Here is a 22,767-nt window from a genome sequence, read left to right on the forward strand (position 1 = left end):
TAATAAGATTTTGAGGCATGAATTCAAAGAGAGCCACTGGTTTGTCTTTGTAATCAGTAAGTATTAATATTAGTTTAGTGATCTGAGATGGGACAGAACACCACCAAATTTCAGAAGAAGGCACAGCAGAGACTATTCTTCCTGCGACAACTGAAAAAAATGGAAATGCCATGAGAACTGATGACTAGCTTCTACTCTGCTACCATCAAATCCATACTCTGCCCCTCTGTCATCATCTGGTATGCAGGTGCTACCGCGAGTGACAAGTGCAAATTCCCAAAAGTGATTAACGCAGCGGAAAAGTTCTTTGGTGCCTCCCTGCTACCACTCAACCTCCTCCATTCTACTAGAATTAGGATGAGGGGCACTAGGATCTCACATGACCCCTCACACCCAGGTAGTCGCTTCTGCGAGCTCCTTCTATCGGGCCGCCATTACAGAACCATCCCCCAAGGAGCCCCCCTGCTGAACTCCAGCCCCTCCTGCCAAATCTGCCCTTCTGCGGCAACCTAGCCCCATGGACTGTACTATTCCCTAGCTGCCCACCCTGAATTTCCAATGCTTGTCCCTATGCCTTAATTGCTCCCAATACGTATATCTCTATTTGTGTGCTGCTCTATGCTCTAATGATATGTGGCCCATGCTTGTATCTATGTATCCTTTCACAGTGTAAATGCTATGTCTGTCTTGTGTCCTACTGCCATGGTGGTGTGAACCACAAGTAATTCCGGGTACAGAAGTGGTGTACTTGGCGAAATAAAGGTGATTCTGATGTAATTGTTCAATAGGCCACAGAACTACATGTTAACAAATATGTAAACATAGCAGCTATACTGATGCAAACAATGGGACTCGACTGACTTCTCCGCTCATCTCATATTGTTGATAGACTACTCTAAAGCCTTTCAGTAAAGTGTGATTTAAAAGTGCATATGTCCTTGAAGTAAAGTTTAGGTTCACAAATTATTTACCTTATTACAAATTGGAGCTATTTTAAATCTCATAGTTTTAAACCTAAAAGATCAAATAAAACTATGTTTCTTCTATTTTATGTGCTTAGGTTGCGTGATTTGTGATAGTTTTTCTGTGTTGTCCAATTGTTAATTAGAAATATTTAATGAAGCAGTGCATTAACCTTGTGATGATGCATGCTAGTTGATTTTAGGATACTCAGCTAGTGAATGATGTTTGTAGAAGATCTTAGTTTGCTGTCATTCAGTGGCAAAGCCATAAGTAGCTGTCTGAATCAGTAGCTCTTTAAAATGAACTCATTTTAAGTAGGTCAGAGATTAGTGACCATAACAACAGTGTCCATCTTGCTGAAATCACTGACATGTCCCTGCTGGTATTTCCAGTTGCTGTCGCCTTTTCTATTGTATATTGAAGTGTTTGCACCCGTGTCTGTGTTTACATGCCTCATAAGGTATTTGAAATGCTGCTTACACATGCACTCTTTTCAGTTTTAATGAACAGCAAAATGTATTCAGGAGAGCTTATAGTCTGAGTGAGTAAAAGTAACTCTAGGAGTGTTTGCATTTAATCTGATATAATTTATCAATGGTGCCATTTCCATATCATACACGCAGTCTAATGTAATATGGCAAAACTAGTTTAAACTTTGGTAACTTATAGCAACCAGTCAGAGCTTTCCTTGTACACTGCTGGCTGTTTTAAGCTGTCCATACAGTGGTAGATTTTTACTGTCAATGTCCAGACAATTCAATCATTTGATATGCTAGAGATCAATGCCCCAATATAACAACCCGATTGACCGAATGATTTTTGAACAAAATCTATTGAATTTGTTGATCATACCAGCTGGAAGAAATTGATTAAATTGGTTGTGCCATACCAGATCGACGGAAAATATTGATTAATCAAGGATGGTCAGGGGCGGCAGCAGATCACTGGTTCATAGCGTTGCAGTGCATTGAGCAGTGCAACACCATGGTTAGACAGATTTCTAATACGGTAGATTTAATGAGAAATCTATTAAGAATCTATGTGCAGTGTGTGGAGAGATTTGGTCAAATAGATCTGAGAGGAATCTATTGTTTGGTCACATTGAATAGCGTATGGCCAGCCTTAGACTAATGGAAAGTTAAGTCTGATTAGTAGCTATAAGCTATTGCCTATCAACTGAAAACATAATCTTAGTGTGCATAAGCGATGGAAACGCACTGTAAACCCACTGTTAAGGTGACAGACAGAATTCATGTTAGTTATTTTTTTGCATTAGGAGTTGTGAATGTATTAAAAAGTTTACATCTGTGTAACTTTTGTAGATGTACATGGGGCAGGCATACATGATTACAACATACCATATGTGGGTTGTGTCTACTGATTACTAATGCTGCTTATAGATACTGTATGTTGCAATGCATCCCTTTCTCACTTCCAATCCATAAAGGTGTGAGCGTGCATGTGCGTTCGCGTGCACACACACACACTCACTCACACACTCGCTCACTATTGAGGTCATTATATCACATAGGTTAATTTGCTGTTTGGAATATTGATTGTAGTAGGTGAGACTAAGAGTTGTTTGGTAGATATCCCATTTTCTCTCTTTAGTAAATTATTTTGATTGTTGACATCTGCAGTCTGGAATGACAGGCAATGTCTTGCAACCTGTACAAGCTTCTCCTGATGTGCTACCTCAGAACATAGTGGGACAAAAAAAAGTCTGTAGGGAAAACCGTGATTTTCATGCTTTTTAGTTCTGCCCATCGTATAGTTTCCAGTACAAAGTATTTATGCAGAACTGCTGGTATAGCACAGTTAAAGCTATATGTAAGCTGGATTAATGATTCTGTGTAGTTACCAGCGAAAGGTCTGCTACAAACTAGTGGTTCTGGATGCATGCCTGGCTTACAGAGACAAAGAAAAGTATGTCATTGTCTCTGACCACTGTCAAGGGGAAGTGATTACAGCTTATTACTTTCTGTTTTGAGATCTGAGTACTGTGCTATTCATCTTCTTGTCATAGTTTAGTTGGAAATACTTTTGTGGTAAGTTGTGAGCTAGTGTCCAACAGACATTCCATCATGCGCTCCTCCATTTTCCCGAGCAGCTATATGTACATACAAACTACATAGAAACTTAGGGCACTTTAAGCAGTGATCATACTGGGAGCTACCGTTGGCATTTCGAAAATCTCTCCGGTACATATCTTAGGCCCACAGTGAACTGTACAATACCTGATAACAGATTCTTTGGGTACAATCTTCTAGAATCACATTATGCCCTCAGAATGTAGGCAGGGCCAAGGCTTACATTTACAAAGAGCACCTGTGAATTAGGGTTCCAGGGGATGCTCCTAGTAGACTGTTGGCAATACTGCCAATATTCTACTAACGCTTTACCTAACCTATTTCTCACACTAACCCTCCCTCTACCTACACCTACCACTAACCCTCCCCACCTGTGCATTTCCTTCAAATTACAAGATGTCAGGCACACAGTTAATACACTGGGCACAGCTACACTGTAGTGGCAATTAACATTGCTATCTATGGTGGCACCAAAATTGCCAGGTAGCAACAGGTTGCCAAATTACCTGCCTCAGGGCCATTGTTTTCAGAAACCATACACGTTCTTTTCACTTTTCTATGACTACTTGTTAGAATTCAGCCAAGTGTGATGCATAATACAAACAGACGTACACCAAACAGACTATTAATAAAGAGCAGTGATCTGAGATGTGTGTCTCCATTTTTCTCAAGATTTCAATTACCCTAAAATAGTGATCAGAAGCTCTGTGCACCTGAATTTCGTAACTCTTCACCACTCAGGACAAGTTTTCACCACAACTGTTGTTTTAGAAGTAGGCAGCCCTTCACCTTGCATTGCAGTAGTTTACTGCCACTTGGTAAGGTGATAATCTGGGAGGGCTGGTTCACACTTGAAGCGATTCTGCAGCGCTTTGCTGATCGCAGGTGATCAGCAAAGCGCTGCTACAATGTATCCCTGGGGATACATCCACACTGCAGCAGTTGCGATTTTGATTAATCACAAACGTGCTGCATGCAGCGTTTCGGGGGCGATTGCTCTGTGATTCTCGTTCTTTTGAACGGGAATCACAAGCGCAAATCGTGCAGAATTGCAAGATTTTAGTTAAAATCGCAGAGGCGATTGCGGGCTAGCGGTGCTCCATGCGCCAAGTGCGAACTAGCCCTGACAAAAGTGAGAAACAGGATGTTTAAAACAAACAGCACTGTTCTCCATTTTGTCCTATGGTGTTTTTCACCTTCAAAGTGGAATACACCATGGCATCTTAAAGGGAACCTAAACTGAGCGGGTGTTTCCTTTTAAACAATACAATTTGCTTGTCAGTCCTGCTGATCGCTTTGGCTGCAGTAGTGGCTGAATCACACACCTGAAACAAGCATGCAGCTAATCCAGTCTGACTTCAGTCAGAGCACCTGATCTGCATGCTTGTTTAGGGGCTGTGACTAAAAGTATTAGAGACACCGGATTAGCAGGAGAGTCAGGAAACTGGTATTATTTTTAAAGGAAAAATCCATATTCTTCTCAGTTTAGGTTCCCTTTAAAAAGTAGTGATAAGCCTGATTGACACTTTATACATGTTACAATCGGCATTATAATGTCAATAAATAATGTAAATGTAGCAGTAATTGTTAATGTGGCAATCCTTCCCAAGAGTCTCAATCCTTTCATTAAAATTGTCACTTTTGTAAATATGAGTAACAGAAAAGTGCTGTTGTTTGAGAATAAATAACTTAATTTTTCTGATGATCAACCTGTTCATCACCCTATTATTATACACAGACAAAAGGGATGGTCTACAGTGGGGTGCAAAAGTTTGGGCAACCTTGTTAATCGTCATGATTTTCCTGTATAAATCATTGGTTGTTACAACAAAAAATATCAGTTAAATATATCATGTAGGAGACACATACAGTGATATTTGAGAAGTGAAATGAAGTTTATTGTATTTACAGAAAGTGTGCAATAATTGTTTAAATAAAATTAGGCAGGTGCATACATTTGGGCACTGTTGTCCTTTTATTGATTCCAAAACCTTTAGAACGAATTATTGGAACTCAAATTGGCTTGGTAAGCTTAGTGACCCCTGATCTACATAAACAGGTGAATCCAATTATGAGAAATAGTATTTCAGGGAGTCAATTTTAATTTTCTCTGAAGAGTAGAAACATGGGGGTCTCAAAACAACTCTCAAATGACCTGAATACAAAGATTGTTCATCATCATGGTTTAGGGAAAGGATACAGAAAGCTGTCTCAGAGATTTCAGCTGTCTGTTTCCCTAGTTAGTAACATATTGAGGAAATGGAAGACCACAGGCTCAGTTCAAGTTAAGGCTTGAAGTGGCAGACCAAGAAAAATCTCGGATAAACAGAAGTGACAAATGGTGAGAACAGTCAGTCAACCCACAGACCAGCAGCAAAGACCTACAACATCATCTTGCTGCAGATGGAGCCACTGTGCATCGTTCAACCATTCGGCGCACTTTGCACAAGGAGATGCTGTATGTGAGAGTGATGCAGAGGAAGCCTTTTCTCTGCCCACAGCGCAAACAGAGCCACATGAGGAATGCTAAAGCACATTTGGACAAGCCAGCTTCATTTTGGAATAAGGTGATTAAACTAAAATTGAGTTATTTGGGCTTAACAAGGGGAGTTATGCATGGAGGAAAAACAACACAGCATTCCAAGAAAAACACCTGCTACCTACAGTAAAATATGGTGGTGATTCCATCATGCTGTGTGGCCAGTGCAGTGTTAAGCTTGGAGGTGTAATCTCCACAGTCAGCATACAACACATAAGCTGACGTGAAGGAGGTACACACACCAGCACAAGGGATCAGGATATCCCCAGTTTAGTGGAGGAGAGGACTGACTCCAATAGGAGATTGTGGTGCACAGAGCCGGTGCAGATCCGAACAGCCACAAACAACACTTTCGTAATAACGTCTCAGCGCAAAGTAGCGCTGAGCGCATAAACCAGGACTGAGGAGATCAGAACAAGTAGACAGAATGAACGCTTGCTAGCTAGCGGCTACTTAGCGACAGCAAGCGTCCAAAACCAGACAGACTGGAATGAGGCAGCCAATGCGTTGCGGCGATGGCGTGCCTCACAAAGACAGGACAGGATAGTCAGAAAATAGCAGGATCAAGATAGATGAACGTAACACAGATAAATATACAATTAGTATGATTTCCTAGCGTATTACAATTACAGCTATCAATGAAACTATTCGTAACGTCTGACTAACATATGTATATATCGGCAATGAACCGATATATGACATAAGCAGGAACTCTGACTAAGACTGGAGTAATACAGGGAACAGGACTCAGAAGGATTCGCTATCTCTTCGCAGAGATGAACGCAATCCACAAACAGGACCAGGAACAGGATAACTAGCTCAGCGTGCTGGAACGCTGACTAACGGAACACAGGATATAAACAGTTCGTGTACGTATATATCAGCGACACTGATGTATCAACGTAACACGAATTCAAGGAAAATAACAAAATGCGCAAGTATGCGTATATATTGGCGATGAACCAATATATGACCCAAGACAAGCAAGTAACAACTTCTTGAACAAGAGCAGAACTAGGAGGACTCGCTGACCCCTTCGCAGGAGTCAGCGCAGTCCACACGGACCAGGAACGAGGTGGGGCACGAGCAGAGTAACAGATAGAATCTGAGACTATGGTAGCCCATGAGACATTGCAGGAAGCAGTTCTTTATACTGAGGTCATCCAATGGGAGCAGACCTGCAGATTCCCACACAAGTGAATGGTAATTAATCACAGGCTGATAGCAGGAAAAGGCAGACAATGATATGCAGCCTGCAGGAAAGGGACTGCCCCTCCACTGCAGCAGACAATGTTTGTTTACACAAGAGCATGTTAAACTGTCATTAATTTCAGAGTGACTGCAGATGGAATCAGCAACTAGTTTAAGTGCAAACCAAACTATGCAAGAAAATGCATGTAATGACATCAGAACTGCTTGGGTTACAATACCACTGCAGCCAGCAGTAAACGCTGCAGACATGATCATAACATTACCCCCCCCCCCTTAAAAGCGGATACCAGACGCTTTTCGAAACTGAAATTCCCAACAAAACAATCTGACTGATAATTCATGATGACCGGGACAGCCCGGCAAGACCAAATTCCAGAATCAGTCCCCACAAGACTGGACCCATCAGAGCCAGAACCTACAGAACCATGCCCGTCAGCACCACAAGCCTCAGTGTGATACCCATCAGAACCACGACTTCCAGAGAAAAGCCCCCAGAAACTCTCTGAGCGATACCCACCGCCTTCCCGGGACTGTCCAAAAACGCCAAAGCCTTTGCAATGCCCACCGGAACTGTCCCCACCAACACAAAACCCACCGTTGAACCAGTCCAAGGTACCAGGACAAGTTTCCTTAGAGATCTCCCAGAACACTTGGAAGCTCCAAAGAGATCCCCACAGGTCAGAACGCCCCTTAGGCTCACATGGAGAACCATCAAGAACCCCTATGGAACCCAGGGCAACTCTAGAGTCAGGGTCACAAGGACAAACATCAAGATCAGGGTTTTTAGGGACCAGAACCATCTCCGGGCATGCAGGCCAACCGGCAACATCAGAACATGTCTCCACTAGGGAAGCGTGTGAGCACGCCAACACAGACACACTTGGGCACTCTGGCATACGAAGCACATCTGGGCACACCGGCACAAGAGAGACTTCTGGGCATGTCAAGGAACTGCAAACCTCAAAGTCAGTCAAGGTAGGACCGAAACCAGGACTGGGCAAAAAAAAATCATCATGACTAGACTTCACAGTTACTGGATTCTCACTAAAAAATGCAGGATCAGACTTAGATGTCTCTGATTCCAGCAAAGTTATTAACAAATCATGTTCAGGGGCATTTACAAGACAGGACAAATCTTCTGATGTATGCACCGAACTAGACAGGGTTCCCATAACTTCTTCTGGACTAGACAGAGACTCATCAAATACACTGGATTGGAGCTCATGAAGGGCTGCAAAACAAGTCAGTAGTGCAGCAATCCCCACTGAACTAGGCAAAACTGAGTAACTCACTGGACAGGAAGGGGACTCAGGAACTTCTGCCACACCGGCCAGAGAACCAGAATTTTCCAGGATACAGGGCTGGGTTTCAGAAACACTCATTAACCCGGACTGAAATTCTGAGATTTCTATTATTTTTTCCAGCGAGTCAGAATTATCCATGTTACAGGGCAAGACTTTTGAAACATTCAGAGGATAGGGCTGGAGTTCCTCGGCTGTTACAACACTGGAGAGGGACTCAACAACATTGGTTAAATCAGACTGTGTACAGGGCAAGGTATCTAACACACTTGCTGACGAGGACAATATTTCAATGGCTTCTGCTTCGCTGGGCAGAAATTCATCAAGTTTTATTAGAGCAGACTGTAATTCCAAAACAGCTGCTAGACAAGTGAATATTACTGCAACACCAACTGAGGTAAGCAGTGCCTCAGACTGTTCTGCTAGAGGGTTTGAAGTATCCAAAGTACTGGGTGAAGCATAAGACTCTGTGACCACAGCTTCACTGGACAGGATCACCGAACAGTCCACACTGCAGGGCAAAACCATGGAAGCACCTGCTGGACAGCATAATGATTCTGTGACCTGAGTTTCATTGGAGAGATCTACTGCACAATTCATGGTACAGGGCAAGTTCACTGGAACATTTTCTGAACACGGTAATAATTCTGCGATTTCGGACTCACATAGCAGACGCTCTGAGTTATTCATGAAACTAGAGTGAGGTGTAGAAACAGGAAGATCAAAACACAATGTTTGCGCATCTAAATCACCATTCAATTGTGAAATTGGAAAATTCAGATGCTGGGGTTCTGAGATTTCTGGACAGGATTGCTGGGACTCAGAAACTGATGTAGTGCATCTATTGGCATCTGCTGGATCAGACAGGAGTTGAACTTTATTAACACAGGTAATTTCTGCAGAAGTGTTTGCAGAGACAGGCAAGATTTTTCTGGTGTCTGTTTCACTGAACAAAGACTCATGAGTACTGGCTAGGCTGGACTCAGAAGTCAGCAGGACCTCTGGGTCCTCTGCTGAGAAATTTGTGCAGGGCAAGATTAAGGAAGTATTAGTAATTTCTGTCTTACTGGGAAGTAACACTGAGTTATCCATGGTACAGGGTGGAATTACAGGAACTTCAATTTCACACAAAAGGAGCTCTGAATCACTCGCTGAATCAGCCAAAGGTGCTGAAGCAGGCGAGTCCTCAGGAACTGAGGAAGTGGAACAATCTCCACTTGACAGTGTGTCTTCCCTGGTATCAACTGATTGAATCGCATAAAAATCGTCCAGAATCATTCTCCACACATCGATCAATGGAGCCACAAAGTCATACCCACACACACCAGTTTTTATTAGGTTATAGGCAGACTTAATGCATGCATTCAATACTAATTCACTTTTTGCACTGTAAAACTGACAAAATGAACTTGCATCTTTCTTCCATTCATAGACCAGGGCTTCCATCTCTCCTTTCTCAAATGGAGGATCCCATGCATATTTAACAGCTGAGCATTCCGGCTGATCATAGTTTGCAAATGTGTTAGTGGCAGAAACATACATTGGGTTATTTAGCAGGTGATTGGCCGATTTCTTATTCCTAAGGATCTCCAATACCTGTAGCAAGTGTTGAACTGTAGTGTATGCAAATTTCCCTTGCTGCACGAATAAATTGATCTGTTCAATACTCTGTAATATATCTTCATAATCATATTCAGATAATTCATTTAAACAAGAACTTTTATTTTCCCTGGCTAGCAATGAAAGTTCATTAGTAGTTTCATAGGTCCATTTGACTCCCCTGAATGGTGACTGAATTTCATTATCTGCTACTGGCGGAGTCTCATTACAGATCTGATGCGCAGTCGCCAAGGGCAACGACTCCGCTGATTGTAACGCTTTTCTTTTGGAGCGTTTACGTTTGGCTTTAGACCCTGCTGCCTTAGCAGAAGAAAAGTTATCAGAACAATTATCTGCTTGCTGATTATTTTTGTAGGCAGTAGAAGGAGCAGCTGATTGACAAGCTGCCAGGAGCTTATCAAAAGGGCTAGGCAAATCGGTTTTGCGCAGCCAGTTATGGATCACAAACGCTAGAAATTCCAGTGGTCTCTCTTTTAAATTGGTATGATCCAAGACATCGTAGGCCCACTGAAACAATCTTCCCTTAAATAAAACATAAACTAGCTGGGGGGCCCACGTTGAAACAGGAGTAGCCTGGAGCTCGGGATTGGCCAGGAACCTGGTACATTCAGAAAAAAACTCATTTTCTGTTTCAGAATTGAGCTTCTCAAATTTCTTAAAGGAACAAGAACCATAACAAACAGTGTCATTTTTGCTGGGAACCCCCCCCCACAATGGGGATTGGTAATGGGGCTACCATAATGTTAAGCTTGGAGGTGTAATCTCCACAGTCAGCATACAACACATAAGCTGACGTGAAGGAGGTACACACACCAGCACAAGGGATCAGGATATCCCCAGTTTAGTGGAGGAGAGGACTGACTCCAATAGGAGATTGTGGTGCACAGAGCCGGTGCAGATCCGAACAGCCACAAACAACACTTTCGTAATAACGTCTCAGCGCAAAGTAGCGCTGAGCGCATAAACCAGGACTGAGGAGATCAGAACAAGTAGACAGAATGAACGCTTGCTAGCTAGCGGCTACTTAGCGACAGCAAGCGTCCAAAACCAGACAGACTGGAATGAGGCAGCCAATGCGTTGTGGCGATGGCGTGCCTCACAAAGACAGGACAGGATAGTCAGAAAATAGCAGGATCAAGATAGATGAACGTAACACAGATAAATATAAAATAAGTATGATTTCCTAGCGTATTACAATTACAGCTATCAATGAAACTATTCGTAACGTCTGACTAACATATGTATATATCGGCAATGAACCGATATATGACATAAGCAGGAACTCTGACTAAGACTGGAGTAATACAGGGAACAGGACTCAGAAGGATTCGCTATCTCTTCGCAGAGATGAACGCAATCCACAAACAGGACCAGGAACAGGATAACTAGCTCAGCGTGCTGGAACGCTGACTAACGGAACACAGGATATAAACAGTTCGTGTACGTATATATCAGCGACACTGATGTATCAACGTAACACGAATTCAAGGAAAATAACAAAATGCGCAAGTATGCGTATATATTGGCGATGAACCAATATATGACACAAGACAAGCAAGTAACAACTTCTAGAACAAGAGCAGAACTAGGAGGACTCGCTGACCCCTTCGCAGGAGTCAGCGCAGTCCACACGGACCAGGAACGAGGTGGGGCACGAGCAGAGTAACAGATAGAATCTGAGACTATGGTAGCCCATGAGACATTGCAGGAAGCAGTTCTTTATACTGAGGTCATCCAATGGGAGCAGACCTGCAGATTCCCACACAAGTGAATGGTAATTAATCACAGGCTGATAGCAGGAAAAGGCAGACAATGATATGCAGCCTGCAGGAAAGGGACTGCCCCTCCACTGCAGCAGACAATGTTTGTTTACACAAGAGCATGTTAAACTGTCATTAATTTCAGAGTGACTGCAGATGGAATCAGCAACTAGTTTAAGTGCAAACCAAACTATGCAAGAAAATGCATGTAATGACATCAGAACTGTTTGGGTTACAATACCACTGCAGCCAGCAGTAAACGCTGCAGACATGATCATAACAGCAGGGACTGGGAATCTTGTCAAAGTTGAGGAACGCATGGATTCCACTCAGTATCAGCAGATTCTGGAGACCAATGTCCAGGAATCGGTGACAAAGCTGAAGCTGCCCCGGGGCTGGATCTTTCAACAAGACAAAGACCCTAAACACTGCTCAAAATCCACAAAGGTATTCATGCAGAGGAACAAGTACAACATTCTGGAATGGCCATCTCAGTCCCCAGAGCTGGATATAATTGAAAATCTGTGGTGTGAGTTAAAGTGAGCTGTCCATGCTCGAAAGCCATCAAACCTGAATGAACTAGAGATGTTTTGTAAAGAGGAATGCTCCAAAATACCTTCACCAGAATCCAGACTATCATTTGAACCTACAGGAAGCATTTAGAGACTGTAATTTCTGCAAAAGGAGGATTTACTAAATATTTATTTCATTTATTTTTTGTGGTACCCAAATTTATGCACCTGCCTAATTTTGTTTAAACAATTCTTGCACACTTTCTGTAAATCCAATAAACTTCATTTCACTCAAATATCACTGTGTGTGTCTCCTATATGATATATTTAACTGACATTTTTTGTTTGTAACAACCAACAATGTATACAAGAAAATCATGACGATTAACAAGGTTGCCCAAACTTTCGCACCCCACTGTATGTGTAGATGCAAAACTTTACTAAAATCTTACTACAGGAACGTTAGAATTGCTGCAAAATACTTGGATTGTCCTACAGTCTTAAAAATCCAGCCCATAAATGGAAAATAAAAAACATAAGACTCCCGGGAAGTTCTATTTACCATTAGTACTACACATACAATTAATTATCTCTTAAGTTTATTTTCAATGTAGGTTTGCTTTAAGTAATAATGTAGTGTATTTACCCAGGTGATGGCACACTTCCTCTGTGAAAAATAGTCCTGGTCTTTAAAAATATGGAGATAAAATAAAGCTGATTTTTTGTTTCACAGACCATTTCATTGCCTCTCAGGCCTGGAAATTGTAGACCTATATAAATATGCCTCATTGACTGCTTAGATAATGAAGTTAGAGGCAATGTTTCTGATGCACACAACTGCTGGAGGAAAGTTGCAGTCAGTCATATCTGTGTCCATACTCCTGAATGACCATATACTGCATGAAATTGGGAATTAACCACTGAAGGATACGTAAATCTGTAACCTTCAACTGCTATATCATGTCTTCAGAACAGCAACTCTTCTGATACAGTACTTGTTGGATGCCCTATGGTGTACGCATCAATGAACGATACACAAACAACATTCTGTTATGTGAAAGTGCTGTGTAAAAATGGTGGAGTAGGTAATCAAACCTATTGTTGCTTGTACTATACATATTAAATAGTTCTCAGTAATCAATAGCAGTGTTCTCCCCAGGCTCTTTTAGCCGGGTGCTCCACCCAGCTAGTTTTGGTGAGCACCTGGCTGTTTTTAGCTCAACTCCACCTCTGCTGTAAGCAGAAATGTGCAGAGAAGCACCGGCCCTGCATTCTTTTCATGCCACCCGGCTACTTTTTCATGCCACCCGGCTGGAAAAAAAATTCTGTGGAAAACACTGAATAGTGTATAATAATTTGTATCAGTTTTGTATGTGTTTCTATGGCTGTGTTCACACTTAAAAGATTTACATTTCCCATGTGGTCCAGTCCTGTCAGTTTTGTATATGTTTCTATAAGTGTGTCCACACATAGGGCCTGATTCACAAAGCGGTGATAACTCAGTTATCACGCCTAAAAGACTTTAGGCGTGATAAGCTTTGCACCACTGAGTTAGCACGTTTTGTGCTCTTTATCGCGCGCAAAGTTCCGCGCGCAAAGTTTTGCGTGCGCAATCGCGCAACTTCGCGCGCAGCGCCCATAGGGTTTAATGGGCACATCGCGCGAACTGCACCGTGCATCAGGCGATTGCGTGCGCAAAACTTTGCGCGCGGGATTTCGCGCGAGTTTCATTTTATCACGCCTAAACTGAGTTTAGGCGTGATAAAGGGCTTTTCACAGGCGTGCAAACACTTTGCACCGCTTTGTGAATCAGGCCCATACTGTAAAAGATGTACATTTCCAGTCCAGTAAGGTAAAGCTGATAGAAAACAGATGCATATCTGACAGGACAGGTCAGTACTGGACCAGAAATATGGAGATTTATGTGTAAAGGTCCATACTCACGGGGGACGGCCGCCGTGTTGCGGCGACAGTTCGCCCGTGTGTATGACGCGTGCGCCCCGAACCGTCGCCCGTCGGAGCTGTCGCCAGGCGATTGACATGTTCAATCGCCGGCTACAGCCGTCGCCGTAACCTCGCCGGAACTGTCGCTAGCCCCGCATGTGTATGCGGGCTAGCGACAGCTACCCACACACAGCACACGGAGCTTCCGGCGGGGGGGAGGAACCTCGGCGACAGCTTCCGCCGCATCGCTAATCCCTCTGCTGCCGTGTGGATGCAGAGGGACTTGGCGACGAGCTGTCTCCGAACTGTAGCGCACATGCTCCCGTGTGCTAGCGACAGCTACAATTGTCCCCCCGTGAGTACTTAGCTTAAGTCACACCTAAGTGTCACGTAGAAGCTCACTGCTATAAACTAAGCCTTATCTTCTGCAGTCTGACATGGAAGCACAATCTGCTGCTAGCCAGGAAGAGCTTGAGGTGGCACACAGATAAAGCTTTTGAGAAATAATTTAAGAAAACATATTAACCCTTACAAGCACATGCTAAAAGTTTTTAAATATTTTTCTAATTTATTGGAGCAGAGTGGACTTTGTGGCTGTACTTCTGAATTCCAGGCTCAGATGTTTTTTTCTAGCCCTATGACAACATGGACAATTTCTCTTGCTAAATTTTTTGTCAGTGTGAGAAAAAATTGAGAAGTACATGATCAGTGTGAAGACGTAACCATTGCATATTTGATTGGCTGGTCTTGTGATCAAATGTAATTTGTGTTATTATGTAGACTAAAGCTTAAAGTAAAAGTAAAGTAAAGCGGAAAGCAGTGTGCTCAAATTATTATGACCAACTAGAGACTTGCATATTGATCACATGATAAATTCTCCATAATGTCTTCTTTAGAAGATTTTTGTAGATAAAATTGATCACCTCAAGTCATCATGTTTTTATCTTTGTATAAGCGCCTTAACTGAAGTGAGAAGAATGTGGAGGATGCCATATTTATTTCCTTCTAAGCAATACCAGTTACCTGGCTGATCTGCTTGGCTACAGTATTGTCTGAATCACACCAGAAACAAGCATACAGCTGATCTTGTCAGATCTGACAGTAATCTCAGAAACACCTGATCTGCTGCATCCTTGTTCAGGGTCTATGGCTAAAAGTATTAGAGGCAGAGGACCAGCAGGATAGCCAGGCAACTGGTATTTCCTTTGAGGAGAAAAAAATGGCAGCCTTCGCATCCCGCTTGCTACAGTTGTCCTTTAGTAGTTGAGATGGTCAATGACGTGCTCATTTAATATAAGTTGCATGCCCCTTGGAATTGGACCAATGCACATCCTGTAGATTCTGAGTGTCCCAGTTCCAAGTGGCATGCACTTTGCAATACATATGCATGCAAACTGGAAAGCTCTTCTTGAGAATCTCTAATTAGCAGACTTAATAGGTTAGAGTACCTAATTAGGAATCTCTTCATACTTCATGCATTAAAGACAGTGTTTACCAATTTAAAAATAAAAAAGTCAGATACTCACCTAAGGAGAGGGAAGGCTCGGTCCTAATGAGCCTTCCCTCTCATCTCTCGGTGCCCTCGGTGCTGCGCTGGCTCCCCCGTACGCGTCCGCCGCCGCAGGGACTTCGGAGGTCTTCGGGAGCACTCGGGCTTCCGAAGACGGGCCGCTCCATACTACGCACGCGTGAGTGCGTCATAGAGGGCGCTCGCGCATGCGTAGTATGGAGCGGCCCGTCTTCGGGAGCCCGAGTGCTCCCGAAGGCTTCCGAAAGCTCCCTTCGGCTGCAGAAGTGGCAGTATTTGACCGAACTGGTTGAATACTGCTACGGGGGATCCTGCACGGGACCGGGCACCGGGAGAGGAGAGGGAAGGCTCATTAGGACCGAGCCTTTCCTCTCCTTAGGTGAGTATCTGACTTTTTTATTTTTAACTTGGTAAACATTCACTTTAAAGACCTCCACAGCTACTGACTGCAGTCTTCTCAGACAGTCCTGTTTGCGCCTCCATCAAACAGTATGAAAACTTTTAGGATGGAAATAAAGCTTCACCTGCTCCTGCTACACAGGCTGCTGTTAAGGCCTCCAACTGATCTGCTTCCTGCGACATTACCAAATTTCCACTACAGAATTTTAAGCTGCAGAAATCTTACTTGATACATAAATATAAATTATGATCACTAAAATGACTGATAAATGCTGTTTCTAGCTCTGTTCCTCGAGCTGATCTTCAAGTTTCTTGTCTTCTGATAACCTGCAGAATTTTTGTTTATTCATCCATAGAAGTCAACAATAAGCTACTTTTCAAAAGTTATGTAAAATTATACTTAGTCATGGTTAGTTGCACATCATTGTACTGACGTTTAGTTTTTGATGTTGTGAACAATTTATACTTTCTCTAGAAGCAAAGACGCTGAAACAGCGCACAGAGAGCTCACAGACGGTTCCCATATACAAACCCTTTCCACTTGATCTCTGATAATGCTCAGTGATAGGTCTGCTGAGCCTGAATAAAGCACATTGTACATATGTCTTTGCCAGCAATGGGCCTAATGACAACTTTGTGAGATCATTCAAATCCGTCTGACATTGATGTGATAATAATGGTGATAGTTTCGAGAAACAAGGGTCTAATGCTCTTGAAATATCTATTTTAAGTTATCTAGGAACACAGGAATTACTGTGAAGATGCTTTCAGTTATTGTGACCGGGGTCTCTGAACTTTGCCCTGAGATATGACCTCAGTTATCTGGTAAATTCTTTAGTTCTCAGGATCTGTGCAATGTACAATCACCTTCTGTGTCTTTCTTCCCACTGAATAGTATTACCTTTACTTTCAGGTAGGAAAAGGTCATAATGGTACTGCAGTTTACAGAAACAGATAACCGCATATAGAAGCTGTCATTTCATCACAGAACAAAGACACATTTGAGTGAGACTTGCATGTTAAAACTATGAAATATAATTTAGAGAGCAAATTCCTAATATTATAATTAGATTATTTTCTTACAATTATTTAGTTCTAAGCTTACCATAAATATTATTATTATTATTATTATTATGGATTTATATAGTGCCAGCATCTTCCGTGGCACTCTACATCAGCTTACAGGGGTATAACAATAAAAAAGAAACAATACAACAGTTAATACAAGACAATGGTGTTGACTCTGGTGGTGATGCAAATGTCATAAATATGACTTTTTGTAAAGATCTTTGACAAATTTGTAGGGTGTAATGTAAATTTTAAGATGGACTTTAAAGCTATTGTGAAAAATTGTAACATTTGAAATGCATACATACAAAATGTACATTTTTTCCCGAGATAAAATGCAATTTAAATTACTCTTCTCCTATGTTGCTGTCATGTACAGTTAGTAGTGAAAATCTGACAGATCTGTCAGGTTTTGGACTAGACCTTCTCCTCACAGGGGGATTCTCAGTTGTTTATTTAATTATAAAAGTACTTACTGAACAGTTGCTCAGTCCAACTGCTAATATAGTGTTCAAATGAATGTAGAAACTGGCTGACATCTTTGTATAGATCCTTTCCATGGGATTGCTTTTGTAAAGAATAAAGGTAATACTGAGAATCCCCCATGAGGTGATGTTTTAGTCCAAAATCTATCAGATCTGACAACTTTTTACCAACTGCTGTAAGTGACAATGACACAGGAAAAAAAATATATAGTTCATTTGTATTTTTTATATTTATTTTAAATTTTACAATTTTTTGCGATAATGGCCATTAATATTGCTCGATGCGAAGTGCATCAATGCACCTAGTTTGTTTTTAATAATACTAAAGTAATACAAAGGGTGGGAGCGCGAACTTGTAGTGAAAGGTGAGAGGTACTGGGTTTATTGAATTTGGAAGAAAGATAACTTACTAGATTTGATCACATTGGCTCACAGTGGTCACAGGGTCAGGAGGCAATGAAATCGTCTCCTGACCGTCTCATGGAGCTCCGATGAGTTCAACCAGAAAATAAGTTGATAAGATACATAATATTATGCAAAATGAAAGACTACTCAGCCTTGTTCTACATGAATTAGTTGTATGGAGGTTTAGGTCTATGGAAGACTATGGACCTTCGCTTTCATTGCACATTAAGAGGTTGGGTTGGAGACCTTTTAGATGTATGAACCTACAAACTGGAAGGCCCAGCTATGTTGCTTCATCTGATAGTTCTATTTATGATTTTATATAACTTACTTATTGTTTTGCAAATACCATGAATACAATATGGACCAGCTGCTTGGTCCTTGTTCTGTGTAACTTCTATCTGTTCTCATCTTTTTATTTACTCTGTTATAAAACAAAAATTCGAAAAAATTGTTATTGTGAAAAAAGGAGCCATTAAATGAAGACCTATCCATGTAGCATTCTTACCATTTAACAGTTCACAAAGTTGTGCCCCTGCATGGTACCCCTCTCTTTAACTAGATTATTCGGCCATCCTCCTCTTTACCTCACAGTTACTGTCCATCCCTAATAGAGTCTTGCATTCTTTAAAAGCACTAATGATATAAATTCTGCACTGGTCTTATACAAGCCAGGCATTTGGTAGTCGTTTTTCTTCTTTTAAAGGTACACATATTTACAGTTTGACAGCACATCTGCTGCTATACATTTTTTCATTAAAAGTGCTCTTATCCTTTAATTCATTCTGATTCAGTCTGCCTACATGTAAAACAAGGTCACAACTTCAAACACTTGAAACACAAAAAAAAATTGCATACCATCACCACAAAAACATTTTTAGTAGATTAATGTATTTTTTATTTCCCTGTTCCTTGTAGCCTTGACTGCTGGCGTTTACAACTACGATAATGTTAATCAGCTGCACACATACATGGACCTGTAATTATAAATATTTTCTTCATCTGCTTTCCAGATGATCCACTTGCTTCTGACAGTTTTGACAAATCAGATTATTAAATCTGTAATTATACCTTGGGAGTCCCAAAGCAATGTGTTCTCTTTTTGTCTTTACATTTTATTTAGTCATCTCATTATTAGAGGTAAATACTGCTTGTACTTAGAAGCATAACAGCTGGTCTTATGTGAGAAGGCAATCCACAGATTAACTTGCCAAATGTATTACCAGTTCATTTCTCTAGAATGAAGAACCTAAGGGTATTTTAATAGAGATTTGACCTTGATCAGGCATTTAGAAAAATGCCCTCATTTTTTGAAGTGTAACCTGCAAATTAAAGCATGCCAGGGCCAGGTTATGTGCTAAACACAGACAGATTGCAGCTCAGATATGCGTTTCTTTTTTTTTTTTTCCTGTGCCTAACAATAGAGAATCTGAGTATTTAGCTAATGTGTAATAGTTCTACTTGAACTTGTTGGGGCTCAGCTATTAATTATATTATACTGGTATGTTCCCGTGGGCCTGTTAGCTGTGTGATGAATTTGTTGGCATAAAGCAATATGGTACTGCATAATGTACACGTTAACGTTTTAGTGAAGCATACTTTCTATGTACTGTTTGCGTCACACCACAGGTATAACATGCAATGTAATTTTTCCTCTCCATTGCAAAGTTTTGTTTTAGCCCATGCAAATCTTATCTCTGGCATCTCTAACAACCACTAAGCTTAGTCCTGGGCAAAATAGGGCGACAGGCCGAACTTGGCCAGCGGGTACTATGAAGGTGGCCCATAGTTACGGGGTTGTATTCCGCTCCTCTTCCCTTCTCCCTCCTGCCAGCAATCTCCATGGCAAGGGAAGCCATGGAGTTCGCTTCCATCATTCCATCATTGCTTCCTTCCACCATTACATGTGTCACATGATGCCGCCGTTGCCATGGAGATCACTGCTGGAACGAGCAATTGGGTGAATTACACCCAATCATTCCTGGCCGCAGAAGTCTGGAGGGAAGGAGGGGGGAAAGGAGGGGGACTAATGCAGTGGGACGCATTCAAGAGGAATGCAGCCCGATTAAAAAAAAGTTTGCACACCCCTGCACCAACCAATGATTATGCATTGTCCATGTACTTAAAAAAAACCTTGCATTTATTGGTGGATGGAATTATCAGTTTCACTTAGCGGAACATGGGGGGTATAGTGTTAAGTGTTAGGTGCAGGTAGGAGAGTTAGGTTAGGATATACAATAATAGAATATCGGTAACATTACAAAAGTAATTTAGATTTCACTGGCTACAATTATCATGGGTGAAAAGAAGCTCAATTTGAACTCACTACTGTTCTGGATATTCTTAGCTTGCTCCAGATGGAAATGGAAACATAATTATTTGTATTAAATGACAAAAAGATGTGTGCAGTGGTTATCTACAGCATGTTTATGACAATTTTCTAACAAAAGTGGATTTCTCTTTAAAGGACAACTGAAATGAGAGGTATATGGAGGCTGCCATATTTGCTTCCTCTTAAGCAATACCAGTTGCCTGGCAGCCCTGCTGATCCTCTGCCTCTGACATTATTGTCAGATCCGACAAGATTAGCTGCATGCTTGTTTCTGGTGTGATTCAGTCATTACTGCAGCCAAACAGAGCAGCAGGGCTGCCAGGCAACTGGTATTGCTTAAAAGGAAATAAATATGGCAGCCTCCATATACTTCTCACTTCAGTTGTCCTTTAATGATTTCCTCAACTTCACTGCACTTCTTTTGTGAGCTTGTCTTCTCTGTAGCGATGGGCTAAAAATGTCAAACTTTTGTCTGTTTTCTTGCGCTATGGGTAGAAGAATTCAAGGGGGTAGAAGAAGAACTTTGCAAAGGGCTAATCAGGTACAGAAACAAATCATTCCTGACGACTGATTAACCAATCAAGCTGACATGTATCAGTCATTCACCTTCAGCATCTGATTAGTCTTGTGCAAAGTTCCTGCTCAGGCCAGCAGAGTAAGCCCTCCGTGTAGAGCAAGAGAAACTACATAGTCGAATATCACAATAATATCACTAGTCGTCTTTTTTAATTTACTCATTCGATTTTCAGCTCTCACTTTGTCCTTTTTTCCTTCTCTGCTGTCCCATACTTGTTCTTTTATTCTCAGTCCATTTCGTTTGCACATCTCTCTTAAGGTACCCAAGTGTTATTTGATTTGCGGCATCCATATTTTACAGTTTTGATCATAATGAAATCTGCCACAGATTGATGCAAAGTGGCTACCTGACTGTAATTTCGTAACGACCAGTCCTGCATGCTGAAAAGATCTTACTTAAAAGGGCTTGGTTGGGTGTGCAGGAGTAGCAGAATTCAATTTCCCAATGACCGGTGGACCCGACAGACCTCCGGCTGTTCTCTTCCCATGTATAAAGTGATCACCCCTAGGCCAGTGGTGAGTGTTGAAGTGGCGCTTCTGCTCACCTTCTCCTGTGCTGTGTGTCATCTCTCCATTGACACCATGGGCCTGTACCTTGTGACCTGGCCGCATATACAAGGTCATGCACATGACACCAGGTCACAGGGGACAGGTGTCCTGACAGCAATGCAGATAAAACACAGAAGGAGAAGTAACATGGACAAGTGAGCTCTGCAACACTCACCAAAGGTCTAAGGGGACTCTTTTGCTGGTTCCTTGAGAGTTCTGGGTGCTTGAATACCCGTTAATTTAGGTTTTACTGTAGTATTTACATCCACTTCCTGTTTACACTTTCTCCAATCTTTTTTTCAAAGACAAAGCTCTTAACTTCTTTAGCGTTACAGGAAATAATCTCTCCGTGAAACACTGGATTTATTACAAACCTTTTTCACAGCAGGTGCATGCAGTCAACTGCAATTGCACTACTGCCATTTCACTAACATTTTAGTACTTCTCGCTGTGGATTGCACACTTTGCCACCCACTGTGTTCAGTAGATTTCTTGGATGCTCCACTTCTCTTCAGTGATAACTTTTGAAAATAAGACCATTTTGTCCAAGTAGTGGTTGATATATAGTTTTTTTGTTCACCCTGTAGCTTTACTTTAAGGCATATGATAAATTCAAGAGTTTCTCAAAGTTTGGCATTCCACAACATAGATCATTTCTACAGTCTCATACACATTTGATGCTCATTCCACAGATAATGTCTTTACATTGTATAATTCCAACTAATGGATCAATAATTTTTTAGCTCAGGCACAGCAGCTACTGCTTAAGGGAGCAATGGTGAGTAAGCGTGCAAAGATAAAGGGGGCTCTCATCTTTCTGACACATCATCAGTTGCCAGTGTTTGCGTACGTCCTGAGTGCCTGTCACTACAAGAAGAGACATACAGCTACTGGATCTGTATTTCCAGTCTCTGTAAGAGCTGCTTTTAGTCAGAGCTTTGTTAGCGATACCCAGAGTTAAGTACAGTGGAGACTGTCGTTTCATGGAATGTTTCTTAAAAGATCTGACCACTTGAAAGAACACTTCTAAAAGACCAACTTAATTTAACACACACAACAGCATATCTAGACTGTAGCTTCTCTCAAATTGATAGTGTGAACAAAGGCATGTACATTAAATCACAGGCTAATTTTGTGAAGGACAGTGTGCCACACTTCAGCTGCCATCAGCAAATGATGGGAAGGCTTTTTGGTCTACAGTATTTTTTTTTTTTAATCATTTGTTGGTGCTTTAAATATTATTATTATTATACAGCTCAAAGCTGGTGATCAAGGTAGGGTGCTGTGATCTGGCAGGATTCACCTATACTATAGTTTCCTCTTTCCATACTTTTGTATTATTAAGAAACAATGGAATCAAAAGGTATCACAAACTTGACCACTACTGCAGTTGGAGACATAATTTCATTAAAGTACCACATTTTTCTTCTTTTTTTGTGGATATTTTCCTAACAATATACTATACAGAGACACAGTTTAAAAAT

The 22,767-nt window shown here is 41.5% G+C and overlaps 1 protein-coding gene across 7 annotated transcripts in view; it reads left to right on the forward strand.

The window, feature by feature from the left end:
• BCAS3 (BCAS3 microtubule associated cell migration factor) overlaps positions 1-22,767 on the forward strand; it is a 1,423,373-nt gene that overhangs the window by 1,152,884 nt on the left and 247,722 nt on the right. Inside the window, exon 24 of one of the 7 annotated variants that reach the window (XM_068268737.1) lies at positions 16,782-16,813. The exons of the other annotated variants lie outside the window; for them this stretch is intronic. Within the exon in view, the coding sequence (XP_068124838.1) occupies positions 16,782-16,798 (17 nt within the window). The 3' untranslated portion in view covers positions 16,799-16,813. Of the gene's footprint in view, positions 1-16,781; positions 16,814-22,767 lie in introns of those variants that run through there. 7 annotated transcript variants of the gene reach the window in all.

This window comes from Hyperolius riggenbachi, chromosome 2 (assembly GCF_040937935.1).
Source record: "Hyperolius riggenbachi isolate aHypRig1 chromosome 2, aHypRig1.pri, whole genome shotgun sequence".
NCBI classification, from domain to species: domain Eukaryota; kingdom Metazoa; phylum Chordata; class Amphibia; order Anura; family Hyperoliidae; genus Hyperolius; species Hyperolius riggenbachi.